The following is a 14,800-nucleotide window of genomic DNA, read 5'->3' on the forward strand; positions in this document are numbered from 1 at the left end:
TGTTTTTAAAACCAGTGGACAGCCAGTGAAAAATATGCTCTTGAAACAGCTGCATAGTGAGGATCCCAGCCTATGGAATAAAAGTGGGGCTTTTATTGCTCAATCTAATTCATGCTGATAAAAAAATAATCCTAAAGCCTAATGGACACATGCTCAAACTTGCACTTTTAATGACCCTTTTAAGTCTATCTGTAGTTGCTACATCCATTTTTGGATTTATAAATTATACATATTAATGTAAAGATATAATTTAATCATATTATTATATGTACTGGAAAGAGATGGGTTAGAAGACGCCTACATAACCAACCCCATAAAGTAAAATTTTACATCCATATGACCAGCTATGTAAACTTTAACATTGATTTATCCTACAATAGATAGTCATTCAATTGGTAACATACATTTTTGTCTTCTAATGCCTCTTAAGGGGAAAGTAATCTAAAAGTAACTTAATGTAAACAGATTATGTTACTGAGTTTGGGTAATCCAAAAGTTACGTTACTGATTACAATTGGACAGGTAACTAGTAACTGTAACGGATTACATTTAGAAAGTAACCCACCCAAACTTGCGCTACAACAATATAGCCAGCTTCATCAAGAAAATGTTTCCTGTCAACAAAGGCATATGAATAACCTCAAGAAGCTGTATTTGTAAAGTGAAATATGTCCCCCGGTATTAAAAAAAAGCGTCTGAATCCAACTTTTGTCTGAACAGCACCATATTCCTTGAGTTAGACACCAAGCTGCCATTAGACCACGCACTTTACATGTATATGGTGTGGTTCGGACAAAAATTGGATTGAGAAGTTTATTTGATCGCAAGGGTCATTTCACTTTATTGCTGGTAAGTAGAGTTCATAGAGATTATACAAATGCCTTCGTTGACAGGATTTTTGTTGTTGACGTAGTCGGCTATATTGTGGTAGGGTTATTCTCGGTCACGACCCACCAGAACGATTCACAACTCAGGGAGTCCAACCAATACACAGACTCCCAATGTTGTGTCCCAAAGCTATGCCGCAGGTAGCCTAGCGGTTGAAAGCGTTAGCTCACTGGTTCAAATCCCCGAGCCAACTAGGTGAAAAATCTGACGATGTGCCCTTGAGCCAAATAGCTTAAATCGAATTGCTCCTGTAAGTCGCTCTGGCTGAGAGCGTCTGCTAAATGACTTAAATGTAATAAAAGACTAATTAACTTCTCCAACAGTGCTGAAGTTACATATACATACAAAAGCATCTTTATTCAAAATACAGACAGAGTTTTGACAGACAATTCCAGGCACCTTTACAGCACTCTCTTTATCCCTACACACTGTTTCCAGTAAAGCCCTCTTGGATCTGGTACCCTTGGGCATGACCACGGCGCTCCAAATGAGAGCCAGGATCTGTCCCCCCTTCCTCTCTGTCCTCATTCCCCCTTGCTATCGCTCGTCCCCTGGGTCCCCAGAACACTCTCCAGCCTGCGTTGCCGGATGGGAGGCAGCTGGTCGTAAGTGTTGAAGCCCAGCTCAGCGTCTTTCTGGGGCAGCCTAAACAGCAGCAGGTGGCTCCTCAACACCTAGATAGGATAGGACAGATGTTAGGGGAGAGGAGGAATGGCAGGAGGATAAGAAGGCTGTGGGGAAGGAGTCAGGAGCAGTGGAGAGATGGAAGACCCCGGGGGAAGGCGAGTGAGTGTGTACCTCATCAGTCAGGTAGTGAGTCTTCCTCAGGAGGCTACGACGAGCTGTTTCCACCTGCTGGTCCACACCCTGGGCCTGTGACGTGCTCTGGACCTGTGACGCTTTGTCCTGAGAGAAGATGAAGGTGTTAAGGTGGGACAGAGCCACCACGTAGAGCACAGGACACCAGCACAGCCTCAGTGTCCCTGTCACCAGCGCCCGGAAGTAGAGGCGCAGCAGAGGGAGAGAGTCCTCCGGGGGTGACGTGAACCTCTCCATAGGGATGGCCAACTAGGAGGAACAGAGAGAGGGGCTCATTTAGCGTCTCTTTATGTCACATGTTTTAGACACATTGTCAAAAGGCACAACGTTGCAGCAAGTGACAAGAGCCCCAAGACCTCCATCTACTGGCTGTCTACACAATAATGTACCCTGTGCTCTCTACAACAACATTCAACCCAGTGTGTTAACCAGCCTCCCTCTCACCTGCTCCAGAGTTACCCCTAGGGAGCGCAGCAGGCCCACGTGCTCCCCAAACAGAGTCAGCCTCATGGTGACACTGAAGCGCCTCTGCAGAGGCAGGAGGATGACGCAGCCAAACAGGGGGTCCCCGAATGACACCGCCTCAAACTGCCCCACCAGGGCAGAATAGAGGTCATTGAAGGAGGCCAGGCCTGTAGGAGGGGAGTTGAGGTCCAGAGCCTCCAGCTGAGAGGGCCTGGTGAGCAGCCTGAAGAGAGCCCAGGTCAGCCTCTGGACAGGCATCTCCATGAAAAGATCACTGGAGCACAGGAAGATACAAGCCAGACGGGCCAGCTTGGCTACAGGCAGTACCACCCTGAGGGCATCCTCCCTCCAGACCTCCAGCAGCAGCAGCCACTGCAGGCAGTGTGTGACCGACTGCACTGCCCCCGCAGGGAGCGACTCCACCTGCAGGCCCCCTCCGTCCGGTGCACCCGCCCGCTCGTACAGGCTGACGAGTGGCAGGAAGGGCCAATCGGAGGGGAGGAAGGGTCCAGAAAGTTCTGGGAGGAGCTGGGTGTTGAGCCAGGGCGTTCTGCCCAAATGGAAGTCCATGGAGGAGAGGACAGAGGGCTCCATGTGGGCCAGGTGGGAGAGGTAGCAGCCCCGGACAGAGGGCAGCTGGACACAGGCTTCCCTCAGCAGAGGACCCAGGGTCTGGAGGGGAGGGGAGGAGTGCTCCTGGACCCGCAGCTCAGACATCTCTGCAGCCTCAGGCCCTCCAATCTGACCCTCTCTGGAAGACAGGGAGAATGGAATAGTTGAGCTATACAGCACTGAGTTCAAATACAATAGGTCCTTTACAAAAAGACTAATGAGGCAGGTTGGCAGTGGCATCAGAGGAATACCAGCTATGGAGCAGTGATCTAACTTAAAGTGAAAAGGTCAGGATATAGCTCCGGAGGCTACTATTTAGTGCAACCTCGATATAATGCGAGATGGCTTAGCATGATATAGCTTAATATCCTGTTGGAAAAGGATTTATAGTCATAGTCCTCTCACTCAACACCGACAAAACACAAAAGAGATTACCATGTGTTCTAAATAGCCCATATGCATAGCAGACCTGGGTTCAATAGTAGGTATAATTATTTAGTAGGTATATTTATTTCCTATCATATACTTGAGCTGGGTTCAAACACTGTTTGAACCCAGGTCTATACATAACGCAGAAAAGTCCCACCCTGAGGGGGGGAAAAAAACAGTGCACTTTATGTGGACTTGAGATCAAAGCCCTTAGTCACGACCTTTTGAAAACCTGCTTCGCATTTATTTCTAAAACAAATTAGATCCAGACAATGGAAACGTAAAAACAAAACAGAATGTCAGAATTTGTTTAAAGAAGAAAAAAATGGTGTGCTTAGCAGAACAGATGCGGTGTAAACATAAAACACTCTATTGCACATGGTGCACAATGCCCACGAGCAGCCCACCCCTGCCATAAACTACATACATTTGCAATGAATCAACAATTTGGGCATACGTTTAATGCAATGCACTGCAAACCACCCATACAACAATGTATCTTCTGGCCCTGCACCTCAACACAACAAATATTTCACTACAATGGAATTCCAGAGTTTAAGTTCTGTTTTATGAAACTTAACTGGAGGAGAACTCCTTTTGGGTTGGCAATGCTGCTGTGAGGAGAGGCCACCATGTAATGTACATTTGCCCCGGGGAACCTTCCTAATTCCATAGACAACGCTCGTGAGAGCATTCGCTTTCAACAGAACTTGGCAAAAAAGAAAATGAGAGAACCTCATTACCTTGTCACATATCATGTCTGTATGAAATGTGATAATTGTTTGAAAAAAGGAATTCTTAAATTTAAAAAAAAAAAGCTTCATTGCCTCTGGGAAGACTTCTACCTCTAGTCTAACGGCTTCGAAACCTATGACCTATTGAGTAATGGAGACAGTATCACTAAAAGACTCACGGTATGAAGTCTTTGTTGAAGACCATGGTGGCCATGAGTTCATGGGCCAGGTATTCACTGCCAGGTAATAGCCAGGGAAGCATTACCAGAGACACGTGGTGAAACAGGGCAGCATGCTTGGCCACCTCTGGGTCAGTTGGAACCTGGAAGCATTGAGTACAAAAAGGTAACTCATCCAAAATGTCCAAATCACACAAAGATGATCATGGCAAACTAACTGTCTCTGAAATATTTAACTGAGGAACTTGTCAAGTGACAACATGCGGAGACATCAGATGTACATATGCACCTCTTAACAGAATCACTGGTCTGAGATACAAAGTGACTCAATGACAACACAAGATGAGCCGACTGGGCGATGATAAACAGCATGACCCTGAGTGACTATATGGGTACCAGTCTGTTTGGCTAACATTCCACTCCTTGTACTCCGGGTCAAATGGCAAAGGTGATGTTAAGCATGGCAGGAGTGGAAAGAAGTGGAATGATAGCTAAACAGACTGGTACTCAGACTAGCCTAAGACTGAGTGATGGAAGTTGGGCTCTATACACTACCAGTCTACAGGCCAGCCTCAGCAGCAGGTAGAGCAGGTGGTGTTCATGACGCAGGACCCAATGAGACAGGGTAGGCTTGGCTTGGCCACAGCCACGCAGGTATCCTAGCACAGCCTCAAAGAGAAGGAGGGAGCTGAACTGAACAGAGACAGAGAGAACATAGGAGAGAGATTAGTCCTAGGCCCACTAGCCCACTGTAAGGTAAGAAGACAAAGACATGAATGTGAATTGTTTCCTACACATCTCAGAATCAACCACTAGATGGTGGCAGATATCCATTCCGATCCACGCAGAACAACACTAAACGCTTGTGTTTACACCGGAGAGATAAAAGTCACATTCAGAGAGTAACCACAGCTTCACAAGGACGTACTTTGCGGACCAGGCCTCTGTGGATGCTGGTGAGGGTGTCCAGGAGATAGCACAGGGAGGTAATGAGGGGGAAGGGGGAGTTGGGTCCAGGCAGACCCCCAGCAGACGTCCACCCGGCGCAGTGCAGACCAGGCAGACTGGGGATGGTCTCAGGGGAGGGGCAGCAGGACTGAGGGTTACACACTGCCGAACTACACCTGGGAACACAACACAGATGGATCACAACAGAGAGACGACACACTCCCAGAGTATCATCCTACAGCACTAGATCGGGGGCCAGACAGAAAAAGCATTAACCACACAGATAGAGCAACATCCCCTCCATTAAGCTCTGCAGTAAGGGAGTAAATCACCACAGATGTAGCCCTATGCTTCTAAGTAGATGGAACTCACTTGAGGTTGTTAATCAGGCTGTGAACAGCCTCGTGGGACAGCAGAGGGAGAAGAACCTCTGAGGTCAGCATCTCCAGCTCCTGCAGACACTCCACTGGATTGAACGAGCTCTGAAAGGGTTGGCGCACCAGATTAGAGACGATGAGTAAAAGCAATGATCTGGCCAATGATTTTTTCTCTATTTTTGCAGTAGACTTGTGTGCTTTGGATCATTGTCTTGCCGCATGATCCAGCTTCGCTTCAGCTCATGGATGGATGGCCTGACATTCCCTGATGCATAGCAGTTTCTTTAATGATGGCAAGTCGTCCAAGTCCTGAGGCAGCAACGTATTCTTGACCGTTGGTATGAGGTTCTTACTGTGGAATGCAGTGTTTGGTTTTTCGGCAGACAACGGGGCCCACGTCGTCCAAAAAGTAGGCTTAAGTTTTCCAAAAAGCACCTGGAAGCACCTTTCTGTTCTGTATCAGAGACTTTTAAAAGGGGAATGTCAGGCCATCCATCCGTGTGCTGAAGCACAGCTGGGTCATGCAGCAAGACAATAATCTAAAACAAACAAGCATGTCTATATCAGAATGGCTGAAAAGCAAGACATTTCACGTTTTTGAATTGGCCTAGTCAAAGTCCAGACCTAAATCCGATTGAGATGTGGCAGAACCTGAAACGAGCAGTTCATGCTTGAAAGCCCACAAATGTTTCCAAGTTAAAGCAGTTCTGCGTGGAAGAGACTGACAAAATTCCTCCACAGCGATGTGAGAGACTGATTGACAACTACAGGAAGCGTTTGGTTGCAGTAATTGCAGCTCAAGGTGGGACAACCGGTTATTGAGTGTAAGGGGGCAATTACTTTCTCACAGGGGGAATTGGGTATTGCATAACTTTGGTCATTAAATAAATGAAATAAGTATCAAATGTGTTATTTGTTCACTCAGGTTCCCTTTAATATTAGGTTTTGGTTGAAGATCTGAAATCAGAACATCAGAAAGGGGGCAAATATTTTAACCACAGCACTGTAGTGGAAGCCTATTTCCAATCTGTACTGATGAAGGACGACGAGGACAGGCAGTTAGGACTATTTACAGTGCCTTGCGAAAGTATTCGGGCCCCTTGAACTTTGCGACCTTTTGCAACATTTCAGGCTTCAAACATAAAGATATAAAACTGTATTTTTTGGTGAAGAATCAACAACAAGTGGGACACAATCATGAAGTGGAACGACATTTATTGGATATTTCAAACTTTTTTAACAAATCAAAAACGGAAAAATTGGGCGTGCAAAATTATTCAGCCCCCTTAAGTTAATACTTTGTAGCGCCACCTTTTGCTGCGATTATAGCTGTAAGTCGCTTGGGTTATGTCTCTATCAGTTTTGCACATCGAGAGACTGACATTTTTTCCCATTCCTCCTTGCAAATGAGCTCGAGCTCAGTGAGGTTGGATGGAGAGCATTTGTGAACAGCAGTTTTCAGTTCTTTCCACAGATTCTCGATTGGATTCAGGTCTGGACTTTGACTTGGCCATTCTAACACCGGGACAGGTTTATTTTTGAACCATTCCATTGTAGATTTTGCTTCATGTTTTGGATCATTGTCATGTTGGAAGACAAATCTCCGTCCCAGTCTCAGGTCTTTTGCAGACTCCATCAGGTTTTCTTCCAGAATGGTCCTGTATTTGGCTCCATCCATCTTCCCATCAATTTGATCCATCTTCCCTGTCCCTGCTGAAGAAAAGCAGGCCCAAACCATGATGCTGCCACCACCATGTTTGACAGTAGGGTGATGAGCTGTGTTGCTTTTACGCCAAACATAACGTTTTGCATTGTTGCCAAAAAGTTCAACTTTGGTTTCATCTGACCAGAGCACCTTCTTCCACATGTTTGGTGTGTCTCCCAGGTGGCTTGTGGCAAACTTTAAACAACACTTTTTATGGATATATTTAAGAAATGGCTTTCTTCTTGCCACTCTTCCATAAAGGCCAGATTTGTGCAATATACGACTGATTGTTGTCCTATGGACAGAGTCTCCCACCTCAGCTGTAGATCTCTGCAGTTCATCCAGAGTGATCATGGGCCTCTTGGCTGCATCTCTGATCAGTCTTCTCCTTGTATGAGCTGAAAGTTTAGAGGGACGGCCAGGTCTTGGTAGATTTGCAGTGGTCTGATACTCCTTCCATTTCAATATTATCGCTTGCACAGTGCTCCTTGGGATGTTTAAAGCTTGGGAAATATTTTTGTATCCAAATCCGGCTTTAAACTTCTTCACAACAGTATCTCGGACCTGCCTGGTGTGTTCCTTGTTCTTCATGATGCTCTCTGCGCTTTTAACGGACCTCTGAGACTATCACAGTGCAGGTGCATTTATACGGAGACTTGATTACACACAGGTGTATTGTATTTATCATCATTAGTCATTTAGGTCAACATTGGATCATTCAGAGATCCTCACTGAACTTCTGGAGAGTTTGCTGCACTTAAAGTAAAGGGGCTGAATAATTTTGCACGCCCAATTTTTCAGTTTTTGATTTGTTAAAAAAGTTTGAAATATCCAATAAATGTCGTTCCACTTCATGATTGTGTCCCACTTGTTGTTGAATCTTCACAAAAAAATACAGTTTTATATCTTTATGTTTGAAGCCTGAAATGTGGCAAAAGGTCGCAAAGTTCAAGGGGGCCGAATACTTTCGCAAGGCACTGTAGATAGAATTCTGGTCTGATCTTTTAATTCCCTTGTTGAGTACTGCTATAGTTTTTATACAGTCACCTGGATGGAGAGCTGGGAGTAGAAGGCCCCCATGTAGACAAGGTAGGCCGGCACCAGTCTCAGGGTGCTCTCCCTCTGGACTGGCTCCCCCAGGGTTCTCACACAGCCCTTCAGCAGCCCCAGCACTGTGGGCTGCAGACCTGTCACATGACCCCACGTCACCGGCGGTGGGGGAGGACACTCGTCCCCCTGGGAACTGTAGTGAAAGTAGAGGTTTGCCACTGTTGAATCCAATGGCTATCAATACAAAGCAGCACATCATGGAGTCGCATGAAACACGTCAAAGCTGCAGGAGTGAACATAGCTAGAAGTGGTAGAGATCCAGAGTGTGTGTTACCTGACCAGGCCAGCCTGCAGCTCCTGATGGCAGCCGGCGGTGTGTGTGACCTGTGTGAGCAGAGTGAGGAGGGCCTGGAGCCTGTGGAGCTCCAGGGGCAACAGGGGCTCCGAGGGGCGCCGGGGCCGGTGGGCAGACTGCAATACTCTCACCAGGATGGGGTAAAGGTCCCTGGTAATGGTAGAGGGAAGAAGATGTGCTGCTGTACTTTTCACCCTGAGGGACAGACTTGTTTTTGACGCAGCTTTTCCTGCCATGTATAATCTAACACCAAGCAATTATACCCATCTGATCTGGGTTGTCTGTGGTATTGAGCAATACCTTTGAACATGAAATTAGGAGGAATACTATTTTTTTAACACAGCGTGTCCAGATTGCTTATTACGGCCCCACCATCCCCAAGGAGCCTAGAGATAGAGTGTGCAAAACATTAGGGACCGTTGCTCTTTCCATGACATAAACTGACCAGGTGAAAGCTATGATCCTTTATCAATGTCACTTGTTAAATCCACTTCCATTAGTATAGATGAAGGGGAGGAGACAGGTCAAAGAAAGATGTTTAAGCCTTGAGACATGGATTGTGTATGTGTGCCATTCAGAGGGTGAATGGGCAAGACAAAATATTTCAGTACCTTTGAACAGGGTATGGTAGTAGTTGCCAGGCGCACCGGTTTGTGTGTATCAAGAACTGCAACGTCGCTGTTTTTTTTAACGTTCCAACAGTTTCCTGTGTGTATCAAAAATGGTCCACCACTTAAAAGGACAACCAGCCCAACTTGACACAACTGTGGGAATCATTGGAGTCAACATGGGCCAGAATCCCTGTAGAATGCTTTCAACACCCTGAGTTCATGCCCTGATGAATTGAGGCTGTTCTGGGGGGTGCAACTCAATATTAGGAAGGTGTTCCTAATGTCTTGTACACTCCGTGTAGGTGATGTTTGGGGGTTTGAAGACCAGTGACTCACGTGTACAGGTTACAGGCCTGTCCGTAGCTGGCTGCAACGGCCCACAGCCGGTAGGCCTCAGTGCTGACCCTCAAGGCCTCCTCTGGCTCCAGCAGCAGCTCGCTGGGCTCTTGGGCGAGCAGACGAGACAGACGCTCCCGCGCACCTAGAGAGTTCAGCTGGGGAACACAGTCAGGGTGACTTCATTCTACTAGTCTATTAGACAAGATCATATATCACATCAAGATCATAAAACACTAATGCATCACTCCATCATATTGAAGTTACCCAACAGAAGAAGGCTAAGTGTAGCATTACTACATGAGGTAAGCTGGCAGTTGGGTTTGAAAACTCTCTCCAAACTTACCAGCCTGGCACAGGCGTGCCTGCCAGTGGTGGCCAGGACGCGTAGCAGCTTCATGGCATTGGCCACGGGCAGTCCGTATGCAGACTGGGGCGTGGGTGAGGCAGGCACTGTCCAGGAGCAGGGCAGGAACTCTGACATAACAGTCCCCATCAGACGAGGGCAGTCCAAGACCTGCAGTGGCAGTCCAGATAGTAGTCATACTACAAATGTTAACTCATGTCAAGAGGCTTATAGCTAATAAAACCAGAGAGCGGCAGAGATATGCCAGAGGGCATTGTGGGCAGTGTCGCTGATGTTACCTGAGTGGCTGCAGAGGAGGAGTGTCTGGCGATTCGGATCAGGACTCCCAGCACGTCCTGGACCACCCTGGGTGACGGGCGGATCACCTCGAGGATGTAGCGGAGCCTAGGGAGCAGCTTCATCCTCAGTAAACCCTGAGACAGAGAACCAACACAGTCGACATCTTTACACAATGCATTTATCCCGAGCACTACTCCACAGGGTGTAAAGACATTGAGGTGCAGAATCACAGAGCGAGCGATAGTGGAGAGATAACGGAATGTTGGGATGATTAGTCAGTCTGCTCTCTAGTCACCTTAACGACATCATTCCTGGCCACGTCATGATCAGTCTTCTTCTCTTCCTTCTCTTGAGCCGTCTCTCTCATGACCTCGGGCAGCCCCTCGTCTTCCTCATCCTCCTCTTCCTGAGCAGTGGGCAGTAGAGGAAAAGAGGCCAGCCCACGGAACCATGAGAGAGTGCTGTCCAGACAATCCTGAAACAAGACAGGGACAAAGATCAAAATTTTTCTCTCACCGTGGTACACTAGTGGTGATGATACAAAGTGCACTGTAAGCAAGGTCTCTTACCTCGTCGTCTGAGGACACCAGGAGGGCTCGGAGTGCGTGCACGGCGGCGGACACCACTCCCTCGACATTATCGTCCAGTGAGAAGCGCAGCAGGAAGAGAAGGCCAGCATCCAGCAGAGTGGACACCACACTGCCCCTAAGAGCGGCTGCAAACTCGCCAGCCCGCGCCTACAGGAACACCGATCTCCGATGTTAATTAAAGGAGATTCAACTGTCTTTTGATGTGATCGAACTGATTGACAGGCAGTACCTTGGTGAGGACGTGGGCCAGAGTGTTGAGTGCCAGGCGCCGCTGCTGGATCACCTGACTACGAGAGAGAAGGAAGAGCTCCTGCAGGGAGTAACCAGCCAGCTGAGGGAGACAGAGAGAAGACATCAACAGGCGTATTCTCTGGAAAAACTTCCAGGAGATGTGGGTGTTAGTGCACTATGCTGACCTCAGGCTCCTCTCCGTGGTGGTGAAGACCAAGGTGGGTGGGCAGGTCCTCTGTAGGCGGGATCAGGGTTCCGGCAAAGTCAAAGCGAGCCAGCATGGCCTGTCAGCGCAGAGGCACAGTGATAGTCACTAGGTGAGACAAACACACAAGCTCCTCGCATCTCTTGACAAAGTGTTCCGTGTAAACAGTAGTTAGTACCTGCTTGGTTCCTTTCCGCCTGGGGGCAGGCAGGTCCCTGATCCATTCCAGTTTCTCTGGCTCCAGCTTGTCCATGTGCACCCACTCCTTCTGAGGCTTGACTGGCAGGTCCTCCTCTGGAGAGATACACGGTGGTAATGCATCATTAGTACGATATTTAGCACAATTTGTAAAGCACTTCACGGGCTAAATATCCAAAATGATCAAGATCTGAATCGAAACCATGTTTTGGGGTAACTCGAATGCATCTAGAGTTACTCTAGCAACTCAGTCATACATTTCTCTCCAATCAGTGTAATGGATAATAAAAGCTTGTAATGCTGGCATTGCTGTCTGAAAACAATCCAAAATACAGTAGGCACGCACTGTGGTCCAGAAATGGACAATAATTCTTCCTCCATGTTCATACAGTATGTCTTGGGCTTTCCCCCACGATCTCCATTACACAAAGTGAATCTGAATTTGGCCAGCTTCCTTCTAATCAGGCAGATTTAAATCAGTGTTCAGCCCCGGTATTCTAGTCACGGAGCTCGAAGGGGTCTTTTTTCTGCAATCCGAAATGACTTGTGCAATTAGCTGAGAGGGGAAAACAGTTGGCAGACATCCAGGTGTGCTAAGACTGACAGTGCAGAGGCAGGCTCTCTAGCTAATTCATAATGGAGTTACAGCACATTGGTATAATGTCTTCTACCTTTCATTGGCGGTTGGGGGATTGGTTCGTCCTCATCTTCCTCTCTCTCCATCTCTACCTCCAGAGGATTCTGCTCTGGCTTCTTGGCGCCTATCATGACGGTTTCTTGTAGACGCTGTTCCCCGAGTCTCTCATCCCGGGAGGTGGACGGCTGTGGGGCAGAGGATAGGGCTCCCTGTGCCTTACGAGACCTCACAAAGTCAACACATCTGGGATCTGAGAGGTACACGATATGATTGAAGGTTGAAAAGGCTCACGTCATAGCCTTACCAAACACAGCACACAATCCTCAAATAGCAACATGTGCCTACCTAGCTGACCCAGCAGCCTTTTCTGCTCCTCCAGGATTTCGTCATTAGACATGGCCTGTAATTTGGCCTGGTTCTCCTGATGGATCTTCAGCATTTCTACTGTACTGTCTGACCCACCAAGTCCCTGGCCGGATACCAGCTTGGGGCCCGCCATTGCACTGAATCCTGGAAGAAAAAGAGAGACATGAGCAAGTTTTCCCAACTGAACAGTTTAGTATTGGCTGGCAAGTGGGACAGTACAAAACCAAGCAGGCCATCCCATTTAGTGGAAGCCAAGTTGGGCCTTCAGAGTAGACATCAAAGTACAAATGATTGTCTGCCAGGAATACATTCTTTTCAATGAATTACTGGAACTCTGGTACTTACTGTCAAGTCTAGAGGGAGGTTGATCCATCTCCATGGTGGACTCTGGAGAGAGGTTCAGCACCTTGGGTCCAGATGTTTGACCCCTGGATTCTGGTGCAAAGTATAAAGGGGTATTTCCCTCTTTTATTCTCTGTGATGCAATCTGTCGGGCAAAAATGCTCCTCTTTTCACCAGCAGCTGGAACCTAGTGTAACATAACATAGTTTAGAGGAAGAGGAATAGTTTGTGTGTGTATCCATAACTTGTGAAGCACCATTCTGGATTAATTGTACCACATATAGTATGAGGTAAATTCTGTAGTAACTGATTGATCCTTATAACAAAACTGAGCAATTGAGCTCCTACCATGCTCTCCATCTCAGGCCGGTGTAATACTTTAGGAAAAGCAAGGCCTGTGAATGCTGGTAAGGACACTGGTGTAGTGCTAGTGTCCCTTTCCTAAGGGAAGAGAAGCAAAAGTGTAGGAGTTGAGGTTGAGACACAAACAGAACTGTGTGTGGCTCTGCTGAGCAGGAGATCGATGGCGAGAGTATCACTCACAATGATCTTAGATAGAACAGCACTGATGTGCGTGTCATGTCTGTCCAACCTCTCCTCTGGGTCCTCATCCTCGAAGCGAACACGATCGACTTTGAGGCGAGACTTTTTGGGAGGTGCAGGAGTCAGAGTGGGGAGCTCATCTGGAAGATCTAAAGGAAGAGATGCACAGCCTCATATTATTAACAATCAGAAAACCTAAAGTTGTGTTTGGGCTCCACGCTACACACAATCAACTATCTTACAAAAAGGTGTATGACAGACTTTTACAGAGACAGCCCAATTCTGATATATATATATATATATTACCATTCAGACCAACACTGAAAAAGATCTGATGTAAAAATATGTTATGTGATTGGTCAAAAAAACAATTAGTGGAAAAAAAGTTCAGCAATGGGCTGACTGTTTACACAGCCTATGAACCTTGGATTGTGACCACATCTCTCTGGTCTCCTTGAGCCCCATTGGTGTCTCCAGATCTCTTGTCCGGCCGCCGGACCACATTGACAGTGGATGGGGTCCCCGAGGCAAGAAACCTCTCCTGCTCTTCTAGGAGGTCAGCCTCCGAGTCAGTGGGCTTGGGACGCCGTATCATCCCCTTACAGATAAAGGAACATCTTAGACTATCTGTAAACATAGTGGGGTATCACTCAATACGGTGTATGGCTATGTATTACTTTGTTTAGGTACAGGGCTGTGATATTATACTATTACCACATCAGAAAATAACATTTTAACTAAGCTTTCAACCAATTACATTCTCATCGTCTCTCACCTAATGGTACGCCATATCATGTAAACACCTCTCCTGCAATTTGAATGTTAACTAGCTTAGCTAGCTGTTCAAGAACATTGTAATTTACAGGCAATGATCCAGCAGCTAATAAACAGAGATCGTGCCTTGAAAACCTAGCTAATAGTGATCATGACATGTTCATGATTGCAAAGTGCTTAGCTAGCTAGCCAAAGTAGCTAGTTGGCGTTAGCTTGCTGGCTAGCTACAGCCGGAGCATTCCTGCTGTATTATGTGGGACCGTTGCAATGCCATACATTTACAAACTACAAACTACTATTTCAATGTATTTGTTGAATTCACCTTCAGTAAGAAATCCTCTGGGTTATAATTCACAGAAAACCGTACACAACGTGAGTGCAAAACTCAAAAACATCCACTAACAAGGTGGCGGTAACTTCCTGTGAAAGTGTGACGCCCACAATCCGACTTCAAAATAAAAGTTATTAGAAAGTCCACCATGAATGCACTAGAATAGAGTAATAACACAGCTAGAACAATGAGACAGATTTTTCACCGGATGTATAAATATGAAGCATCGGTTGACGTTTCTACTCACTACCAAATATGGTGATGAGAGGAAGCCCAGTGGTAGACAGTGGGGAGAATATGGATTTTGGCCGACATTCTACCAATTTTCTCATCGAAGAAACATTTGATCTCAATACAGTTCTGTTTCCAAAACAAACAGGTGTTACTAATAGAGTGGACTAAGTTTTGTAAACTTTTCCCTTTGTCAAC

The 14,800-nt window shown here is 46.7% G+C and overlaps 1 protein-coding gene across 4 annotated transcripts in view; it reads right to left on the bottom strand.

Moving 5' to 3' along the window:
* Positions 1–1,214: 1,214 nt before the first annotated feature.
* rpap1 (RNA polymerase II associated protein 1) overlaps positions 1,215–14,800 on the bottom strand; it is a 33,686-nt gene continuing 20,100 nt past the window's right edge. The window contains exons 1-24 of one of the 4 annotated variants that reach the window (XM_046366570.1): positions 14,363–14,541; positions 13,690–13,893; positions 13,267–13,415; positions 13,072–13,164; positions 12,727–12,910; positions 12,361–12,525; positions 12,050–12,265; positions 11,359–11,474; positions 11,161–11,259; positions 10,974–11,075; positions 10,724–10,891; positions 10,450–10,629; positions 10,154–10,288; positions 9,855–10,025; positions 9,509–9,666; positions 8,541–8,711; positions 8,204–8,399; positions 5,447–5,556; positions 5,055–5,250; positions 4,682–4,819; positions 4,127–4,269; positions 2,152–2,923; positions 1,687–1,956; positions 1,215–1,562 (exon numbers count right to left, since the gene is read on the bottom strand). In XM_046366570.1, coding sequence (XP_046222526.1) covers positions 1,413–1,562; positions 1,687–1,956; positions 2,152–2,923; positions 4,127–4,269; positions 4,682–4,819; positions 5,055–5,250; positions 5,447–5,556; positions 8,204–8,399; positions 8,541–8,711; positions 9,509–9,666; positions 9,855–10,025; positions 10,154–10,288; positions 10,450–10,629; positions 10,724–10,891; positions 10,974–11,075; positions 11,161–11,259; positions 11,359–11,474; positions 12,050–12,265; positions 12,361–12,525; positions 12,727–12,910; positions 13,072–13,164; positions 13,267–13,415; positions 13,690–13,861 — 4,254 coding nt within the window. In that variant the 5' untranslated portion in view covers positions 13,862–13,893; positions 14,363–14,541 and the 3' untranslated portion in view covers positions 1,215–1,412. Of the gene's footprint in view, positions 1,563–1,686; positions 1,957–2,151; positions 2,924–4,126; positions 4,270–4,681; positions 4,820–5,054; positions 5,251–5,446; positions 5,557–8,203; positions 8,400–8,540; positions 8,712–9,508; positions 9,667–9,854; positions 10,026–10,153; positions 10,289–10,449; positions 10,630–10,723; positions 10,892–10,973; positions 11,076–11,160; positions 11,260–11,358; positions 11,475–12,049; positions 12,266–12,360; positions 12,526–12,726; positions 12,911–13,071; positions 13,165–13,266; positions 13,416–13,572; positions 13,894–14,362; positions 14,542–14,800 lie in introns of those variants that run through there. The other 3 variants (XM_046366569.1, XM_046366571.1, XM_046366572.1) reach the window with 3 other exon arrangements.

This window comes from Oncorhynchus gorbuscha, linkage group LG10, assembly GCF_021184085.1.
Source record: "Oncorhynchus gorbuscha isolate QuinsamMale2020 ecotype Even-year linkage group LG10, OgorEven_v1.0, whole genome shotgun sequence".
NCBI lineage: Eukaryota > Metazoa > Chordata > Actinopteri > Salmoniformes > Salmonidae > Oncorhynchus > Oncorhynchus gorbuscha.